At 31.1% G+C, this 22,743-nt stretch overlaps 1 protein-coding gene across 3 annotated transcripts; it reads left to right on the top strand.

The window, feature by feature from the left end:
* Positions 1–120: 120 nt before the first annotated feature.
* Positions 121–20,375, top strand: LOC134722201 (probable E3 ubiquitin-protein ligase MID2). Of its 3 annotated transcripts, XM_063585793.1 has the most exons (8): positions 121–179; positions 9,251–9,360; positions 12,515–12,664; positions 13,258–13,796; positions 15,189–15,284; positions 15,736–16,034; positions 17,103–17,224; positions 17,858–20,375. In XM_063585793.1, exons 2-8 carry the CDS (start codon positions 9,309–9,311, stop codon positions 18,412–18,414), a joined length of 1,815 nt encoding a protein of 604 aa, XP_063441863.1. In that variant the 5' UTR covers positions 121–179; positions 9,251–9,308; the 3' UTR covers positions 18,415–20,375. The 3 variants fall into 3 exon arrangements, with proteins under 3 accessions (XP_063441863.1, XP_063441862.1, XP_063441864.1); XM_063585792.1 differs by lacking the exons at positions 121–179; positions 9,251–9,360 and adding an exon at positions 10,004–10,172; XM_063585794.1 differs by lacking the exons at positions 121–179; positions 9,251–9,360 and adding an exon at positions 12,059–12,321.
* Positions 20,376–22,743: the final 2,368 nt, after the last annotated feature.

Raw genomic sequence — 22,743 nt, 5'->3', positions numbered from 1 at the left:
AGATCATCTAATTATTTAATATACAAAACATTCTTTCTTTGTTTAATTACTACGACTTCTGAAAAAAATACGACAATTCGGTTTAGCGATAAGCTGCTAAAATTTTTAATAATTTTTGGGAGCCATAAGAAAAACTTATGATCTGAATCTGAACTTGAAGACTGTATAGTTTTAATCAGGTAAATTATACGACAATCGCTTAAATGACATTTAAACAAAAAAATCATTATTTCATAACCATGCATGAAAGTAAATATCACAGTGGGAAAGCCTAATTTGGCAGTCGTGTGACAAAATCTATTCTAAAAATAATGAAAAATTAACCTAAAAAACTGATGGATTATAAGTTGTTTTAATAAATGTAATTTATGAAGCACAGGCTACGGTTTTGTTAACACACGTTACAGGGCCACCACGAAATTTTTAGATTATGTCCCCTTTCCCGCATGACCCGAAGGAAGTACATGTAACTCTTCAATGTCACTGGCTTTCCCACTGTCAGTATGGGTATCAGATCCGTTCGCGCCCAATATACTTTCGCACCCTACATGTTCGCACCTCGCACGTTCGCACCCAAGGTCCGTTCGTCAGTATGCATGGTATGACAGAATACACCTTATCGCTATTACCCTAATCGGCCGACTGACCCAGCCGCTTGACCTTTAACGTACACAATTGTAAAGCAAAATTATATCCGGGTGAAACTTGATCCGGAGGAAAAAATGTCACAGGAGTTGTTGTTATTTTTTTATCCTGAGGAGAATATTTCCATGGGATATTTTTTCCTTTGCCGTGAAATTCTATCTGGGTAGTTAATCTATTGAATAGTCCTTAGCAAAAACTTATTTTTTACAAATACTATGAAATAATAATAGTGTATTTGAATTAAACATATATTGTAAAAAAAAAATGTATTATAATGGGATTCATTTTACAAATTATCATTGAAAAAAATTCATGAAATATTCAAGTAAATATCATTCTTTTAAACCATAGATGGGTATTGCATCTATGATTAAACATAAGAAAGAAAACCAGAAATAATTTCGAAGATCGTTATTGTGAAATAATATCATGATTAAATAAGGTAAGCGAAATACATGTAAAAGTCAGTTGTTTTCAGATCTCAGTACAATTATAAATTAAAAAGTAAAGGTAGAAATATAGTTGCATTACTACTGTTAACAGTAATTGAAGAATCTGATTATGATAATATTTTTGTCGAGCCTTCGACTTTTGTCGAAAAAGCGAGACTAAGCGATCCTACTTTCCGTCGGCGTCGGTGTCGTCATCGGCGGCGTCCACAAATATTCACTCTGTGGTTAAAGTTTTTGAAATTTTAATAACTTTCTTAAACTGTACTGGATTTCTACCAAACTTGGACAGAAGCTTGTTTATGATTATAAGATAGTATCTAGAAGTAAATTTTGTGAAAATAAAATTCCATTTTTTCCGTATTTTACTTATAAATGGACTTAGTTTTTTCTGCGGGGAAACATTATATTCAGTCTGTGGTTTAAGTTTTTAAAATTTTAATAACTTTCTCAAACTATCCTGGGTTTGTACCAAACTTAGGCAGAAGCTTATTTATGATCATAAGATAGTATCCAGAAGTAAATTTTGTAAAAAAATAAATCCATTTTTTCCGTATTTTATTTTTAAATGGACTTAGTTTTTCTGCGGGGAAACATTACATTCACTCTGTGGTTAAAATTTTTAAAATTTTAATAACTTTCTTTAACTATCCTGGGTTTGTACCAAACTTGGACAGAAGCTATTGATGATCATAAGATAGTATCCAGAAGTAAATTTTGTAAAAAAATTAATCCATTTTTTCCGTATTTTACTTTTAAATGGACTTAGTTTTTCTTCCAGTTAACATTACATACAGTCTGCAGTTAAAGTTTCCAAAACATTTATTAGATTCATTAACTATCCTAGATTTTTACCAAACATGGACAGAAGCTTCTTACAATCAAAAGATAGTATCAAGAGGAATATTTTTATTGATTTTTTTCCTCAAATTTTGTTGAGTCTGCGATTTACAGCAAAAGTAGGCGAGACACTGGGTTCCGCGGAACCCTTACAAATTTTTAACTATATAAATAGTTTTGTCTGAGGACATAGATGTTGCATATGGAAATCAAATAAATCATAGCATAACAATATATTGGAACAAAAGCAATTTTAACAGCTGGATGGTATTTACCTGTTAAGTTTTATCTGTTTTCTTAAAAAAATATGTTGTAAGTCATCTTTTTATATAAATGAATATGGACCATAATTTGGTATTCGGCCTTTGGTTTCTTTTTGTATCCTTTTTTATAAGTTCTAAAATTTTAACTTTTATTTTATGGGTTGTGTTGGTGTTAGAATAGTATGAATGGAACAATTGAGTTTTTCGAGAAAAAATTAATACATTTTGATTCACCGTTTAACGACAGGAACCAAACAGGAAACCAATCTTTATTTTCTTTATTTTGCACAATATAATTCAAAAGGCATAAATAAACACCATTACTAGTGTTACTTGCTTCATGTTAATATTTAAAATCTATTTTCAATGTTATATTAAAGTTTTTTTTAAAAGTGACAGGAAACCATAAGAAACCGAAAGCATATTTTTAGTTTTATTTTATTGCAAAATCTGCTTAAAATAATCTGAACAGTATACTTTTTCTTAAAATCCATCTTAAATGTAACAGTATTACATGTATTATAAAACTCCTAAATATGTGCTTGTTTTGAAAACAATTAGTACAATTTATTCAGAATTTTCCATATTTTCTTCATTGATACAGGATACCATAATCGTTGTATCTTGATGTTTTGGCCAAAAAAATATATTTATATTTGGTTTTGAAATTCCAGTTATATAAAATTTATTCCAAATCATTGGCAATGTAAAATTCTTTAAATCCAGTAAAGAAAAAAAGTTTTAACTTTGAATTAAAATCTTTAAAATAGGCACCATGTGATATTTGTGACCTGTACACAATCTACATGGTTTCCACATTTTAACCTACTTAAGTGGGCTAAAATCAATAAAGTACTTCCTTTCAAGTCATGCCTGGTAAAAGTTTACTTTTCCTTTGACAAATTTATTGCGTTTCTGAAAAGTGTTTGCAGAACATGAATAGAAAAAAATAATTATAAATTGTGACAAAGTTACCAACTTTGTACATTCCAAGTGTAACGGTATATTAACATGCATTTTTCATTTAATTATCTTTATTCACCTAAAATATCCAGTAATATTTACTGCTGAAGCAAAATCAATCCAACGAACATCAGCACCATGATAAGAGACGTAATTGCGATTGAATTTTCCAAGGACCCTTTACATCGTTATTGGGAAACGTAGTGTGTTTAAACGTCGGTCAAATTTGAAATCGATTTTGTCAAGTCATTGGGCATTTATTTTCACACAAGATCGTATGTAACATTATGCACATAGGAAAAATAATAGACCCCCGGCGCAATCTCTTTGAAAATTGTATTTTCCTCTTTTAAACAAGACGAAATACGTCTACAGATTATGTTTGCTAACATCCCGTTGGAAACAAAAACAATGTTTAGACCTAGTATTTCGTACATCCGGCCGTAATGGTGTGATCACATGTTAGTCACATGTTTCACGTATGACCGAAAATGATTAGAACTTAAGGACAAAAACAATTTTAATAAATAACTGGACTTCTGTTTCGTGTGAAATGTAACACATAACGATAACGTCATTTTCTTACTTAATTATTACGAAGATCAAAACAAGAATGTAAATCATCTCTGATTTACCTGTTTGAACATCTCGCGAGAGTTCATATTTGCATATTGTTTTTAAGAATTCTATTACAACAAAGCAGATTACATCATCTATATAAAATTTGCGTTATGAAATCGGTCACAAAAGTCACGCCACTGTTCTTACATCTGCTACATAAATACTTATAGTTCTCTGCATTTTCTTCTCACTATTCTTATTGGTCGATGTTCTTTGTTATTTGAAAGCAAAAGTTACGAATTTGCCAGTGATGATTATCTATAAATCAGTCAGCGTTATGCTCTTCCAAAGCAAAAAGTAGCGCGAGAAACGACACAAAAATACGGTTGTAGAATCTTTGAAATTCGTATATTTCAATTTTTTTTCTAGGGAAGAGTAGCATACACTTGTATGTTGATAAAAATAATGGCATCTTTAGATGTAGTTACAACTTTTCTTACAGTAATTCACATTTTATCACTTTTCTATAGTTATAGGAAACGGAGCCCAATAGCAAATTATGATCCAAATACAAAAAATAAGATTCAAGGAAACAATTTCACTATGAAATAGATTCAGGAATATAATTATATTAATATCTTCCAAATATAAATTGCTCATAATTACCTCCCTTTGATAAATTATGCAAATTTGTTCTACCTTTTTGAAACATTTTATAATTATAGTCAGGTATATATTGATTGTGAGTAACTTACTTACTAGTTCATTGGACTATATTTCACAAGGTTCTGTGAAATATTGTACGGCAAATATATACCGGTAGATACTATCCGCATCACACAGATAGATTTTCACTCCTCTGGAACAAATCTACCTGTGAAATACCATGCCTGGAAAAAAATTACTGTAACAAATTATCCTCAGGATAAAATATCACAGAGGAAGAAATAAACTGTTACACAATAATCACTTTTCGATTGTGGCGTCTGATGTTTTGTTTAATGACGTCAAAATTTAATGGGAACCTGTGTGATATCCAGTAATGGCGGACAAATAGCGATAAGGTGTATGGTGATGGTTTTCTGTACATACATGTATCATTTTTTTTCTCAAGAACTATGCATGATGTTACAGCTTCAACAGATCTGCTTCATTGATTTTTTGTTGAAAAAATAAGTCATTAAACATAATGTCAGCTAATTATAAGCCATGTAAGCACTTTCAGACCTTCTTGCAATCTTCAGGCAACACCTTATCACTATTTTCGTCATATATAAAACAATTCAAAATCTGTTGTCAGTTTTATCCTATAATAAAATTAAACATATTTTATCAACATGATCATGATTCATGATGATCAAATAAATGAATTTATATTCTCATCACAACCACCATGACCACAGACTAATGAACAATGACAGACCAGTTCTGGTCTAATGGTTGTTCTAATTGAAATTTATCTTCACTGTCCATTTCATCATCTGAATAATTTTTATAGACTGCAAACAATTATTTTGCATTGTATACATTGTAATGCTATCAATCATGTCATTGTCTGTTTGGTCGTCTGCATCATCGTCCGAAGACACATTTAGTTTCTGGACATAACTTGTCAGCAGCTTTGTTTTATTGAATGGATCTTTATAAATTTTTACCAGAAGGTTTAATACCACTAAAGGAAGGTTGGGATTGATTATGAAGGTTATGGTCCCAATAGTTTTGGAATTAGGGGACCAAAATAAGCATTTATTAAGTTTTCAAACAATAACTTGTGTTTAAGTGCATGAATCTCTCTGAAATTATACCACAAGATTCCATACTATAAAGGGATAGTAAGTTTTGATTTTGGGGGTTATATATGGTCCAAATAGTTTAGGAGTGAAAGGCAAAAAAGGGGGCCCAAAAATAAGCATTTTTGTAGTTTTCAAACAATAACTGTGTTTAAGTGTATGAATCGCTCTGAAATGAGACCACAAGATTTACCTCCCTAACACTGCTTGTAAATTATGTATAATGAAATGTCAGGTTTTTGTCTAATTGCAAAAAAAGGGTGGTGGTAGTAGTTTTCAATTTTTTTTCTTTCAAATTTTTTAAATAGATTTGTAAGATCTTGACATTTGTTTTGTGTAAGAAACCCATATAAGGTCAAAAATTTTATCACAATCCAAATTCAGAGCTGTATCAAGCTTGAATGTTGTGTCCATACTTGCCCCAACTGTTCGGGGTTAATCCTCTGCAGTCCTATAAAGCTGTGCCCTCTGGACCACCTGGTCTCAGTTGTGACAGTAATTGTTGGTTTCATCAGAAGGCTCCACACGGATGGCTCATTGAAAAAATTATATGGCCATCTGTAGCTCCCCATTTTGGTTTGTTTATATATATATATAAATGTATAATAAATTTCATAAACCAGTACAAAATAAATAAGCTGCACATAAATCTGATGACCAATGTAAAAATGTGCGGACATCAGGGGTGGATCCAGCCATTTTAAAAAGGGGGGTTCCCAACCCAGGATAAAGGGGGGGTTCCAACTATATGTCACCATTCAAATGCATTGATAGGCCGAAAAAAAGGGGGGTTCCATTCTATTCATTCTATCCATAAACATTTCCAGAAATTTATCAATGTAATATATGTCATGTATGTTCAGATATTCAAGACAGAAAAATAATGTTATACTTATCAAGAAAATACATAACTGTTGCAAGGTGCAGGAATATAATATCTATTAAAATATCAATTCATATGTCATTGTTAACCTCATCTTTAAAAATTGGAGTTATCATCATTTGTCTAGAATACATGTAGCTGTTAAATCAACTACAACCAATGCAGCAATCTTTACTGTTCAGTGCTTTCAAGCACATTGGTCATCGGGACCACCACTAGCCTTCAAAGTACTGGTCAGATTCTCATTTCCGCAGTCTGGACTGAGAGGACCGAAGGTTTTCGTGAACTCAGCACATTCTTTTCCAATAAAAGCTTGCCAGATTTTCTTGCTGTGTTGAAGACCCATTGGTGGTATTTGGATGGTTTCTGCTGTTTGCTTGGGTTGTTGTGTCTCTTTGACACATTCACCTTTTCCATTCTCAATTTTATTGTCAAACATCGTTAATTTATGTAAATCTTCTTTGTCCACAATTTAACTTTTTTTTACAAACTATGGATCAGAGGCAGGATTCATCGGGATGAATCCTATAAAGATGATCAGTCAGAGCTCAGACATAAACTAGTCGATTATTGATTTTGACTTCAATAAGCAATGATAAGTGGAAACAAGTATTTATTATAAAAATGTAGTTTCAATTTTAGACTTATCTAAGTCAGAAAATGACAGACTTGTTTAGGTCTATTTATGTTGGTGAAAAAACTTTAATGTTACTTTGTGGCCAAACTACACCACCTATGACAGCAAAAACCTGTATGAGAGTTCACAAGGACTTGAGCTATCTATATTTAATTATCTAATTGAACATCTTTACTAAACACAGATGTTTTACCTCATTAAGTGTGATTCCAGGTGGTTGCATTGTAAGGTTAATTAACATTATCTCCGATTTTTTAGACTCTCATTCATATTCATAAACATTGTATATATACATCATTTGTACGTCTGTCTGTACATCATGTACTTATTTTATCTTAGATTTTACTCTAGTAAATGTAGTACATGTACTAAAAATAATTTCCATTTTAAAATGACTTACACGTATTTTTTTCAAAATAGTCACTGCATGCTTTGTGCTGAGTCGGTTGACACCACTAAATTTAGATTGCATTAATCCACCATGTAGACTCTTACTCATAGTTTTATGCCAATTATTATTTTTCATTATTAATTTCTTACAAGTAGTCAAATTTGCTATGTTGCTAGCTAGATCACTTAACGCTAAATGTAAAAAAAAAATCTGTAAATTTGTAAATTTATTTTTGATAGAACAAGTAAAGTTTGATTTATTATTTGGTATCATTCACCTTACTATGATTTACAGCCTTTTTCAGTTGTTTTCAATTTCAAATAGAGTAATTAATTAAAGTTTGTTTTGTATTTTTGAGACAAAACATCACAAATGTATTCGGAAATTAATTACTGTAACATGTGTAAATACTAACTCTTATAAATCTATGACATGTATGATAAATTCTTCAGAAATCTCAGCTGAAAATTTTGATATATGAATTTGATATCAGTGAGGAAATGTGGTAAACATATGAAAAATTGCTACTTCAAACTTTTTAAAATATGTTATTATTGATCTAAAGATAATATCTAACAATTAGATGTATGTTAATTTTTACTATTAAGATTGATTTAGGATCACCTGTAGATACATCTGTAATTGTATTGAGAACACCTGTATTTATTGATTTATTCCTATGATATGGATGTTGACTTTCATAGGTAAGGTTATCAGGCTAATAATATTGATACATTTATATTGACCTTGTAAACAGAATTCAAAACCTCCATTTGACATGTTTGGATTTAAAATAATTCAAATGAAAATGACTTAACTTTGATATTCAGAAAAAATCAGGTATTCTCTATCTTTTAGTTGTATTTAGGTTGGATTGAAGGAAGATTCACATCATCAACAATCAAAGGAGCATGGCCTTGATATTTTTATTTGAAATTTTGGTTTAAAACATGTGAAATTTGAATGTTTAATCCTCATTTTATTTTTAAAATGATACCAAAGCCTTGAAATCTCAAAGTGATCCAAATGTATAGTTCTTTCATTTTGTAGAAAAAATTGGATGATAAAAATTCCATAAAAATGCCTCAAGTAAATACATCATGTACATGAGCTTGTAAGTTTTATTCAGGTCATCTGCATAAATTGTTAAGATTGGTAAGAGCACTTGATCTAAAGGAATTTGTCAGACCAGCTAAAATGTACTGGATATTCAATGTCCATTTCTCCATGATAGAATTGGACATAATCATGATAACGGAACGTTATAAAGAATGAGGAGAGCATGATCTCTCATATATATTATATTGATCATATCATTTGGACTTTCTGATTCCACAGTGACATCATATTTGTTGCTGCCAATTTTCAATGCATTTCTATGTAAAGTAAGAAGGTACACTCTCTTGTCTAATGGTTTATTGTCATTCTCAGCTGTCTATCAATCTTTTAATTATTTCTCAAGATGTGGTGTTTTTTACCGGGTAAAAATGTCCAAGATCATCCAGGCTAGTATAGATTTTTGTTTAGGTGCCTTGCTGCATTGAAGACCTAATGTTGACCTTCTGCTCTTGTCTGTTCTATGGTCGGGTTGTATTCTTTTTGACACATTCCCCATTTCCATTCTCAATTTTAGTTCAATTTTATTATGTACAACTTTGGAATTGACTCCTATAGATATTTTCTGTTGCATGTAGCCATCTGATCATGTTGATGGTACAACAGGTTGTCAATTTAGAAATGAATTTATATTGATCCAGTATTCTATCCTGTGAAATATGATTACAGAAAATGACATCTCTAATTAAGTGAAAAATTAAATTACTTTCAGTGAATTACTGGGATATCATGATGATTAATTGAGGGAGAGTGCTTCATTGATTGTGACCATGTCAGAGAAACTTCAGAATATATCCATCAGCTCACAGCATAGCTCTAAAGGTAAGGAGTAACACTCAGATAACATGATGATTAATTGAGGGAGAGCGCTTCATTGATTGTGACCATGTCAGAGAAACTTCAGAATATATCCATCAGCTCACAGCATAGCTCTAAAGGTAAGGAGTAACACTCAGATAACATGATGATTAATTGAGGGAGAGTGCTTCATTGATTGTGACCATGTCAGAGAAACTTCAGAATATATCCATCAGCTCAGGCCATGGAAAATTAATTGTTAGTTTCCCCTAACATGGGAAAATTTTAAAGACCCGGCAGGCAGGCTTTTTTTTTTTTTTTTTTTTTTTTTTTTTTTTTTTTTTTTTGTTACCATGCATAATTTTATATCTATATGTATTGTTTCTAAAGCGGAATTTAAACTTGCATACTTCCAACACACTTTTAGTTGTCTCTGCAAAATTTTTTTTTTTTTTTTTTTTTTTTTTTTTTTTTTAATTTTTTTAAATTTTTTTTTTTTTTTTTCACTTAAAAATTGAATGACCCGGCAGTAAAATAGTGACCCGGTCGGGTTAGTGGAAACCATGAATTATTTTCCCATGGCCTCACAGCATAGCTCTAAAGGTAAGGAGTAACACTCAGATATCATGATGATTAATTGAGAGAGGGTGCTTCATTGATTGTGACCATGTCAGAGAAACTTCAGAATATATCCATCAGCTCACAGCATAGCTCTAAAGGTAAGGAGTAAACACTCAGATATCATGATGATTAATTGAGGGAGAGTGCTTCATTGATTGTGACCATGTCAGAGAAACTTCAGAATATATCCATCAGCTCACAGCATAGCTCTAAAGGTAAGGAGTAAATTATTAAAGGTAAAAAATAGCTGTTTTCTAACATGTTAAAAAGGATGTGGTATCATTGCCAATGAGAAAACCATTCACAAAGATGAAATGACAGAGAAATTAACGATTATACTTTATATAACAAACTTGAGATTAAGTAATTTCAGGATTTTATTGTAACACCAAATTATAGATAATTTAATTTTGTAATTTTAATTTTTTTTACATATTTTTGTAGGAGGTACTCCTCTCCTCCCCTTCTCCCTTAAATCTACACTTGTCTTTGATTGATCTTTGAAACATAAGGCCTAAGTAGAACTGTAAATGCTGCTTTTGATTCCACACTGTCTTCAGAGGACATTGTACATTTAAGAGAAGACAATTATTTTAAAGTTTATGAATACATTAACCAAGTTTAAATGTGTTTGTCTTGTTTTAATAATGTGGTGTTATGGTACTTGACAGTAGTATAAGGACTTTAACTTTAGACTAAAGTGTCTATAAACATGTCACATGCCCTGTGTTAAGTCACTGTGCATGATTTACCATACTATTTCACCATTTAATAGAATTACTCAAGTCAAATAAATGTATGTCACATTTTTTTTATAAAATTCTCAGATTTTGTGATTTTAAGATATATATGTTCAGGACTTACGTAATGAATGAAGTCAAGGTCATAGTAATAAGTCATCTCTATAATGACATGACTATTTACTCTTAATATTTTGTCAAATACCATTCTGTCACTTTTAATGCACTGTCTAGTAGTATTAACTATTATTTCATGTCTTCATAAAACCGGTATATATATCTAGAATACAACTTCTTATTTATCCACTGAAAGCAAATTAAATTTACTTTGCTTTACAAAACAAAACAAAAAAAGGAAATTTGCAAGTTATCAGTTATTCAATCCATTATGTTATATTTATATCCCAGCTTTAAAAAAGAGGGGGTATACTGTTTTACCTCTGTCTGTCCTTCCGTCAGTCCATCAGTCCGTCAGTCAGTCTGTCCGTCCCATGAATATTTTTCGTCGCATTTTTCTCAGGAACTGCAATACAAGGATTTCTGAAATTTGGTTTCAGGGTTTATCTAAGTCAGCTATACTGTGTGATGCGTTTTCAGATTGATCACTTGACAACTTCCTGTTTTCCGATCACTTGTATGATTTTACACATGATAGCCAAGTTGAAAATTTTCGTCACATTTTTCTCAGGAACTACAATACAAGGATTTCTGAAATTTGGTTTCAGGATTTATATAAGTCAGCTATACTGTGTGATGCGTTTTCAGATTGATCACTTGACAACTTCCTGTTTACCGAACACTTGTATATTTTTACACTATTTATATTATCCACTTGCGGCAGGGGTGTCATCAGTGAGCAGTAGCTCGCAGTTTCACTTGTTGTGTCTGTATCAATAGTTATTTTGATTACATTTAACTTATTTCATTTGGTATTAATTTCACACCAATTCAATAAAACTGACTAGCTGAGAGTGGAAATGAAAATTCAACATACAGGTTCAACGAAAAGCAAGAACTTTAACTTCAAAAATTGATTTGCCAGAAATAAAATGTTAACCAAGGTTAAATGTTATGGATGGAATTCTCCTATCAAATATATACCAGTGCTATCTCTTTACATATTGGGTCCTTATTTAGATCTTTTAAGTATTGTACTTTGGGTTCATTTGTTTTATTTTCATTGAATTGAGATATCAACTCAAAATAGAGCCTAACCAAGCTTCAATGTTTGGTATTATTTTACACAGTTGTTGCAGTGTAGGAATCTATATTTACATCATTGCAGTTTATTCCAAATATGTAACTGAACATCAAAAATAAACATGATGCTGATGAAACTAGTTTGATCTAACTAAAGGTTAAACTATTCTGATCCTAGTATATTTAGTCAACATAAATTACTGTAGGTCATCATTAATATGACATTTATATGACCCTCGTACTCGTTAGATTCATGTAAAATTAGATGATTATCTGCCCTTAGGCCTGAAGGTGTGATGACCAAGATCACAAAATTATATACAAATCAGTTAAACTAATTGACAAATTATGTTGTTCTAATTGAATGTGTGTTGCAGTTAAGGAATTGATATAGTAAGATATAAGTTTTGAAGGAAAATACACTGTAACTGTAAAATATATGATTTAAAGGAATTATATTATTCTATATTAATACCAGGTAATTTTACAAGCTAATATTTAAAATGGTAGTTTCAAATCAAATAATCATATTGCTAGACACAATGGTTTAAAATTATTATTATATATTACCCTCATTCTTAATTTATCACCCTCAATATAAATGTATTATTTTATAGATGAACCCTACAATAGAATGGAGGAAGAGTTGACCTGTCCAGTATGTTTAGAACTATATGCTGACCCTTTAATGTTACCATGTTCTCACAGTCTCTGTAAGAAATGTTTAGAAGATATTATACAATCCAGAGTCAAATCAGGACAGGAAGGTACACATTTATTAATTGTTCCACTAGCAAAAAAAATAACAATATTCATGATCATTATAAAATTTATTCAACAAATGACTGTAAAAAAATAATCTGTCAGTGAAAACATAACCATAAAAATGTGGTGCACACTGAATAGCCTCGTTGCGTGTTATTTAAAAGTGAACACTTAGGTTGTTTTAAAAAAATATAAGTCATTACTTAAATTTTTAATTTAAAATTCCATTTTCAAGAAGGAATTCATAGACAAAACACTTTCAAGCGATAAGAAGACGTTTTACTTCAAAATTTAATTATTCCTTTATACATGTTATAAGTCGTCAATTTGAATAAAAACCTATCTGTGTTAAAACTCTAATATTACTTCCTTTACAAAGATTTGGCAATGCTTTGATTTACTTGACTGTTTCAAAAACCTTTTTATGACCCTCTGTGATTATCATGATTCTCACACAAAGTTTAAGAAAAAAATTAAAGTGGTTGAAGTCATAATTATCTAAAGAGAAAATGTCAAAATGTCTATGTTAATAGACATCTTAATAATCTATGAATGTATTTTATCTGCTGTTGTAAATGTTTATTTATTTATTTAGGATTAGATTGTCCCTCATGTCGGAAAAAACATCAGGTGTCTAAAGAACAACTAACCAACTTGCCTAAAAATCTTGCCCTGGAAAATATTGTGTTCCGTTTCCAAGAAATCCAAAGTGCTAGTCTATCACAGTTTAAGAGCAACAGTCTATCACTGAACTCGTCCCTAGGGAGTCAATCATCAGATAGGGATAGCCCTGTATTCACCGAGGATGTTAATGAACTCTGTGGTCTGTGCGACGGAAAATCTCCAAACAAAGCCACATGGTTCTGTGAACAGTGCTCTGTCTTATATTGTGAGAGATGTTTAGAAAAATTCCATCCTCGCCGAGGAACTTTATGTCACCATCGTATACGTAAACCAAGTCACATGGAAGGTGAATCTAAGCCAGCATTCTGTGAAGATCATACTACAGAGCAAGCCACTGTGTTCTGTGATCAATGTAAAGTCTTAGTGTGTCATTTATGTTTATGTGATGGTCTGGGGAAACATACTGGGCACAAGGTTTTGGCTAGAGAGTCTGCATGTCAGCAGGTCAAGGTAAATTAAGCTTACTGTAAATTCAGAAATTATTGTGATGTAAATATTGCGATAAATGCGACAGGGTTATATTTGCAATAATTTAAACTTTTTTTTTAAATACTTTATATGAATTAAGGAGGATTTTACTCAATATCGCAAAAATTAAAATCACATTTTATTCTAAAATAACAAAATCACAATAATAAATGCATACAATAATTTCTGATTTTACAGTCATGACAGTATTCAAATAAAAAAAAAAACAGAAAATATTGTTTCTTGAAAACTAAAATTTTTTTTTTTATAAGCAGCTGATCATAAGTTTCTACTATGACAAATGTTTTTAAGTAAGCCTATGATGCAGAAAACTATGGTATATATGTCATGTATGTAATTAATTCTATATATATTTATTGTATATTTCTTGAAGAAAAAAATCTGGTTATAAGATTAATGGGCAGTATAATATGCATATATTTATATGTAGGGTTTGGTTCATCTATCTTTCACTGTAAATTAAGACTAATGTAATTGCATGAATTTCTGTTTTATGTATTAGACAAGTTAATAAACAAGAATCTAAAAATACAATCTTTATACCAATTTTCACCTGTAGAAATTTGACATGTATATATGTTAGACATATGATTTGAAAGTGATAGAAAATTTGTCATCTGTATGCCCCATGGTGAAATGCACATTTTTTATATACTTTTACAATGTAATGTTACTTGTAAATGTAACTTGCTGTGATACTAAACAATGCTAAAGACAGCTAATAACTTCTTATTGTTAACATGCTTTTACACATATCTAAACAATGCTAAAGACAGCTAATAACTCCTGATTGTTAACATGCTTTTACAAATATCTCTCCCAAGCTGTAATTGAGAGAACATTATTTTGATGTGTTAGATATTCAATGACATACCTGCATTTGTTTTAATTATTCGTGTAAGGACAATTTAATTACTGTCTGCAATTTATCAAATGCAATAATTCAGATTTTCAGAACAACTATAAATCAGGATTTTTCTGACTTCTTGGTGTTGCCCTGTAAAGTTATAACACCCCAGTCAGAGAAACAGTACCTTAAAGAAGATTTGATACAGTTACCATGGTTACACATTTTATTGTTATTTTGCTGATATTGAGATATGTTGTAGACCAAGAAGTATTCTTTTAAGAATCAAAAAGAATGTTACCAGGCATGTTTTTCTTGCGAAAATATTAGTATATATTTTGGTAATTTTGAACATAAGCCAAATGAATGTTTTGAATGATTTGCTAAAGAATAGAGAAATGTGACAGTGCAATCACTGCATGGTGTTCTATTGACACAAATTCTTGTTTTTTGTCAACTTGAAATATTGTAGAAGACTAATTTTAATACAATCTGATCTTTTGTAGGAGACAGTTGAGTCAACAAAGAAGTCTTTAGAAACAATGTCTTCTGTAGTCCAGGAACAAAGTCAGAAAATGGAAGATTTAAGTGAAGAATTAGAGGTAAAAATATTGATTGTTTTTATTTCCAATAGTAGATTAATTTAAATATTTGAAATGTATGAAATATTACCTTTTCGATTCCCATAAATATTGACACAAAGAAGAATTTATTTGTGTTAAAGTTACATTATGATTATTTTTATATCGATTATTATACCCCCACTTTTTTAAAGGATATACTGTTTTACATCCGTCAGTCCGTCCATCCTTCAGTCTGTCCATCCATGACATGAATAGTTTTTCATAGCATCTTTCTCAGGAACTACATAATATGGATTTCTGAGATTACAGGTTGTATATATATATAAGTCAGCTGTGTGATGCGTTATGACCCGTTGTCCAAACACTTACATATTTTTACACTATTTAAATTATCTAATTGCAGCATGGGTATGATCAGTGAGATACTCTAGCAGTTTCACTTGTTTAAATTTGCCTATATATTTTACAGGATGTTCATCGCCAAGCATGTCAGAAAGTAGAGAATCAGTACCGCAGGTTATTAGAGGACACGACCTCTGCTTTACGTCAACAGAAACAGGCTCTCATCCAATCACTGACCTCTGCCAAATCAAAATCTGTATCTCAGCTGCACAATCATCTGGACGTTAACAGTAAAACCTCTAAACAAGTAGAAGATCTGTTGGAGTCTTGTAAGAAGATTCTAGATGAAGATCATACGAAAGGTTTACTTAGTCGAGCAACTGAAATACCTCCATTAACAGAACAAACTCAGGAGATTGAAGATTGGTAAGGCATTATATATAACTTAGTCAGGACTTTTCTAAAAGAAAAAGTGTCAACAGAATAGGGTTTGACAGTTCAAAATATATCATGAGTAAAATGGAATGTTAAGATACATTGTATGTACTTTACTGAGGCAGCAACACATATAAACAAGTAGAAAAACAAAGATATTTAGAGGTCAACATAAGATCTTTAACAATTAAGTTTCTTTCATTTATAATTCTAATGCAATTTGGATGTAACAATTTTTTTCATTGGCTAAAAGTTGCCGTCAAATCCACAGTTGACCAGGCGTAACTAAGGAGGGACCCGCCATTTTGAATTGATGAATCAATAAATGTTCGATTACTACTATATAATCGAAAATAAAACAACACCTACCTCGAATTCGCTGTTTTAATGTAATTTTATCCGAATTTGAAGCGTACATGTAACGTCATAACCTCCAGTTTGTAAGTTTTCATTTGTATGACGTCACGTTTAGCCATGACGTCTTTGTGCGAAAATCATTCATGAAGATTCGCGGATTTTTTTTTATTTGACAAATTTAGACATTTTTTCAAGTTTTATCATATTTTTTCTTTTTATAATGCATTAGAATCGGAATAACAGTACTGTAGTTGAAGAGTTGCCACCGTCAATTTTGATTTGACGGTCGCAAATCTCCGTTTTACTGTCTCCGCTACGCGTCGCCAGTAAAACTGCATTTGCGACCGTCAAATCTACAATTGACGGTGGCAACTCTTCAACTACAGTACTGTTATTCCTTAAATATCATGCTTATTGATGGAGGGGAAATAGTGAATTTAAGTTTAACTCACACAGTTAACACTGTCAGGGAAACAAAACCAACATGTTGGTGGATATAAGTTATAAGCAGATAGGTGTTATAGTTTCAAATAAAGAAAGCATACTCAGACTGTCAACATTTCCATTATCTTCTGTTGTTTTAGACTGTATTGTTTTTTTGTTTTGTAAATCTTTCATTTTGCAAGATTTTGTTTTCAATTTTTAATCGTTTTGATGCTCAATTATTTATTTAGATATAAATGAAAATGTCTTATTTTGCAGTTTACAGAAATCCAGGACACATTATTGTGAACTAGTTCGGAGCTGTTCCATTCAACAAGATTTAAAAAGGGCTGTGACAAAGTTTAGAAGTGCTTCAATGTCTTGTCTACAGACAATGGCTAGTAAGTATATTTAATGTTATTTGATGAAGTGGATCTTAAATGTATCTGTTTGATTGTCAGTGAATGAGACCTACATAATACTGAAAAGACTTATTATACAACACACAATAATAAAATCAACAAAGGGGATTATCTCCCTTTAATTAGTGCAATATTTATGCATAAGCAGAATATATTTAAAATAGAATTAGATTTATCAATCCATTGAGTATGAGAAAGGATTTGAATAGCCTCTTGTCGAATCCACTTGTGTTAATGTACAAATATGACCAATGACATTTAAACAATAAAAACTTTGAATTTGCAAAACAGCAAAAAAAAAACAACAACAAAAAAACTCAAAGAAATAAATTGTTACAATGACTTACTTCTTTATGTCATGAATAGGGTTTGCCAATTTATTTCTAAATTATTGTGATAAGTTATTTGTGTGATAATGAAAATGGTTGACATCAATTAATAATATTCGAGTGTTTTTTTTAAAGAAGATATTCCTATATCATGATATATATTGGTAGGAAATGAAGTAAAAAGTTCTCCAACATTATTTTGTGAAAGATTTAAAATTTAATATATATATATATAGCATTGAACTTAAAATGAAAATAAAAACCATTGTATTTCAAATTTCAGCTGATGAACCTGGTAAATGTCAAAGCATAATACCTCTCATTAAGTCCCCGTCGTCTGCTGGGAAGGAGGCCCCTCGTGTACAGAACAAATGTTTGACAACCTGGGGATTTAATTCTACAAGCTTTACGGCAGAATCTCTGGACTCTAACTCACTCTGGTCTGTGACTATAGAGAAGAACTCAAGTCATGTGGGAGATACCAAATCTGGATATTTGTTTGGAGTAGGGATAGCATCTAATCAATTAGGGAACAAAGAACTTGTTGGAATGAATGGGAAATCTTATGGAATAGCTTGCTCCAATGGGAATCTTGTTTACTGCCACAATAGCAAGATAGAACAGTTGATGCCATTGGACGGATTACCATTGTCAATCACAGTCTGTGTTACAAATGACCAATCAGAAAGTGTGATACTATCATTTACAATTACAAACTCTAGTTGGGGTGATACCCTCAGTTGTAAGAAAGTGTTAATGGATTTTATACATGGAGACCCTATATATCCTGTATTTACAGTCAGTCAGAGAGTTAAAATGCAATTCCCAACCCATGTGTAATAATGACAATGAATTACCTATTCTCTATGGCATACAGATCATTATGTTAATGATGTTGCAATCGAAGATAATAGGAAAGGATTGTGGTTTTGACAATTAGAACATATCATATTTGCCATGTGTATCTTGATTTTGTAAAGTTCAGTACAGAAAAAAACAAGTAGTATTTCACGACTGTTGTCTTACATAAAACAACATTGATAAAAAATCCAGCCTTATTTTCCTGGAATGCATATCACTGTCATAAAAAGCAATCAGATTTGTATTTTACTCTTAGTTTTCATGTCTTGAGTCTGAAAATGCTGCAATTTTTCATATACTGTAAGTTTTCAAATGATTGATATTGAAATAATGACAATCTTATGAATGAACATCTGATTTTTTTTTCTCATTTCACTTTACAATGTTTTAGATGATGTTAATTTCATCAAAATAAGACCACATGTATATGGTATATGATTTGCCCTTGTCATCTGTAACAGGGGAACGAAAAATTAGTGTATTTCAAAATAAGGAATAAAATAATTGGATTATTTAAAAATTTCAATAAAGCCTTATGATTTACATGCACATTTTACCATGCTATTTATTAAAGTTTTAGATATGATATAATAAGATGTATTAGGATTTAGATGAAGGTTAAGTGAAGGTATTTTAACTTCAAAACTCCTAAAGAATAAAAAGTGCAATTGATCAAACCTAATCATAATTATAGGGCAATATTTATTTACTTTTGTATGTTTTTATGAACCATCAATATACTAGAGAACGTCATCATTCATATCACAGTTTTAAGGATGTATCTAGTCCATATAATATGTCCTTTCTCATGGTTACATCGTTTTAAACATAATATTGTTTTGGGTTCACGGTTTAAGTGTCTTTTTGGTGTGCCCCTAAACTTTCTAAAGTGTGTGACCACATGTACATTAACTAACATTCCTTGTTCTGTTGAACATGATATGATTTGGTGTGTACAAATGTTTTTATGAGTGTCTGACTTGCTGGAAAATGATCATCTTAGATTGATATTTGCAACTTCAAAACTTATATTAAGATGATCTTATGTCTAAGTTTAGTTCTGCAATATTTTGTGTCTCTATTTAAAATGATTTAAGGCTGCAATTGAGCTTATTTCCAGACATATATAGGTCAAAATGTACACAAAAATTCATGCAAGTTAATTGATTATATGGTAATTTCTCCGATACTTTGTAACCATCATGATAAGCTTTATTTTGGTTTGTAAAGAAACAGATTGGTTTTCCCTCAATTATTTTTTAATGACTTTTGAACAGTTGTATACTTTAGCTACCTTTATTTCTAATATAATAAGCCTGCTGGTATGTAATAGTATATTTCAGAAATCTGGATGATTTTTTTTTCAAATTGAATAACACATATAAGCAAGTGATAAAGTGATATATTCTCCTTGGAGCCTCTTGTGCTTATGCTCCAGTTGTCAGCATTATTTCTTAACAATTACAATCAGTCAAATTATTTTGGAAATTTTAATTTGTTTTCCTATATTTGTTACTTCTTTTTTGTCTCCCCTGATGCAGAGAAACATAGGAATGCTTGTTAATTAATGTCCTTGTTAACTTTTTGTATAACATTTGACATTTCTGAAGGTAGGAGAGTTGCATAATCCTTATCTGGTATACAGATTTCTTTTTGATCTGAAGATTCTTACTTTTTATATGACCGCAAATGTTAGGCATTTCCTTTTGACAGGAGTCATAAATTATTAATCAGCCTTACATTTTCATGATAATGTCTTTCACAGATCCTATAAATACCTTGTATGCAAGGTCCACTATATTTAGTGAACAGAATAATTGGAAGGGTTTATTTGACCTTGACCTAATTCTCTCAATGTTAATTTTTCATGTTTCAGTTTCTTAGATACTATAAATATGTGGACTTTGAATAATTGTAAGATCACATGTATCATGTCCCATTGACATCTGACTTTGTATAATTTTCATTATCTGTGAGACCTTCAACATAAATCTAAATCATGAAATGTAAAGGGGCAATACAATTGGCCGTTTCCGAATCTAATGCATCCTGGGTAATATTTTCAAAAGCGTACACCAAAGCGTTTTGATTGGTTTAAAACGTTATAAACAATGGAAATTCAACCTATGACGTAACGTTATTTTCACTTTGGGGTACAAACAATGAAATTACCCATGATGCTTTAGTTTCTGAAACGGCCAATTCAAAGTGTGTATTTTAGATATTAAATAACATATCCAACATATCCACATATCTAATAAAACATTTCTCTTTTTTATAAATTTGAATTAATAAAGCTGACAAGAACTCTAAAGTTTTGTTGTAAGTCTTGTTCAATAAAGTGTGTTTCTTTAAGTTTGATACTCATGTATGCTTGTAGTGAAGTATGTTTGTACTATTTTTAAGGTTGTGATTTATTTATTGTTTATATTCTTGTTTAACACTCTTCTGCAATAAATGTGAATCTCTTGGTGTGTGATGTTTTCTTCAAATATTAAGCTCATCCTTCCAAGTACTTTAATACTGTAAACCAACTAATTTTCGCGACTTTCGCGAGTAGAAAAATAACGCGAATATAAATCGTCCCGAAAATGTAAACCTTGGATCTTTCCTTATTAAACTTCATGAAGTAAATAAGAAAATCGCGAAATAAAATAGCCGCGTTGTAGTTGGTTTACAGTAATCACTTTGCATCTGCTGTCCTACTGTCAGACAATTCATTGTTTAACTCTGAAACCTTGAGTCAATTAGAACCATAGTTGGCAAGAATACTATATAAATTGGAAGATGTGGTATGAGTGCCAATGAATCAACTCTCCATTCAAGTCACAAATTTAAAAGAATAGGTCAAATTACGGCCTTCAACACAGCACCTTGGTTCACACCGAACAGCAAGCAAAATAAGCCCCAAAAATTAGTAAGGGTAAAAACATTAAAAAACCAATGTTCTCGTCTATATAAAAAGCAATAAATACCCATGACCCACACCAATAAACAACAACCACTGAACAATAGGCTCCTGACATAGGACAGGTGCATACAAATGCAGTGGGTTTATGCTATATGGAGGCTCTGCACCGCTTTTTGTTGATTTGACCTGCAAGTATGACAGCATTAGAGGTAAGTGTGAGTCCCCATGGAACAAAATGGAAAATATAATGGTCAAAGTCTTCTCAGAATCTAATTGACATATATAAATAAAGTTTGTACCATGATCATACATAAAAGGTTTTCTACAAATAATGTGAACTGACAGCTTCAGTGTTGACAGGCTATAATAACTAACATCTACTTCAATTTGGCCTCTGATAGATATTTGACACATTGACAATCATACCACTTCTCCTTATTTTTATTGTGATACAGGGGACCAATCACCCACTGAGGCTTCACAAATGCAAGATAAGAACTGGCAACTATAACTTCACAGATTAATTGGTGTTTAAAGCTTCTTTCAACACTATTGTGCAATTTCATAGCATGATAGCAGTGAGTTTTTAAGGGAAGAGGAAGCTAGAGTGCCTGGCAAAAAACACTGACTTTCGATAGGAACCGACAATCCTTGTCAATTAAGGTGGTACCTAACACCTGAACTAAAATTAATTTGGCTCGTTTAATTTTCTTAAAATTTTGACAAAAATATAAAAATTTCAAAAAAAAACAACCAACCGTTTAATCAGAAAAATTACACTGGTTATATAGCAGTTTGACAATAACTTATTTTGATCATTGAGAAGCTTAATATTCCCTTAAGGTCAAGTTACAGTAAATGGGCTATATCACCGATTTCAGTAAAATTTGGCATACAACTCTGGCTCGATGAACTTCAACTGAAAATCGAAATAATATTGCATTTATCTCAATTATCATTTGAAATATTACTGATTAAATTCTTACAAAATGGGTGAACATTTGTATAGAAAGCACATAAAATCGGCGAAAACCCTTCTAAAATTTGTCTTAAAATCGCCAAATCTCTAATTATACTCCATAGATTTTTCTTAAAAAACTATATGTTGTTGATACATAAATTTCCGTTATAATGATGCAAAATAAAGATGGGTCACCGACTTCGTTTTTACGGTATACATCATTCAAAGTTGCGTTCTTTATGAAAAAATCCAACAAAACGTTGAAATAATCGTAACAATATCGCGTTGCAGGCCGTAAAACATTGATTTTTGACGTTTTTCACTACCAACATGGTAAAAAAATAATTTTTTTTACAAAAAACGAAGTCCGTGACCCTATGATTATTTTATAACATTAAAACAGAAATTTATGTGTCAACAACATATAGTTTTTTGA

The sequence above is a fragment of the Mytilus trossulus genome, chromosome 6, assembly GCF_036588685.1.
Source record: "Mytilus trossulus isolate FHL-02 chromosome 6, PNRI_Mtr1.1.1.hap1, whole genome shotgun sequence".
Classification (NCBI taxonomy): domain Eukaryota; kingdom Metazoa; phylum Mollusca; class Bivalvia; order Mytilida; family Mytilidae; genus Mytilus; species Mytilus trossulus.
This window is presented reverse-complemented; position numbering and strand designations above follow the sequence as displayed.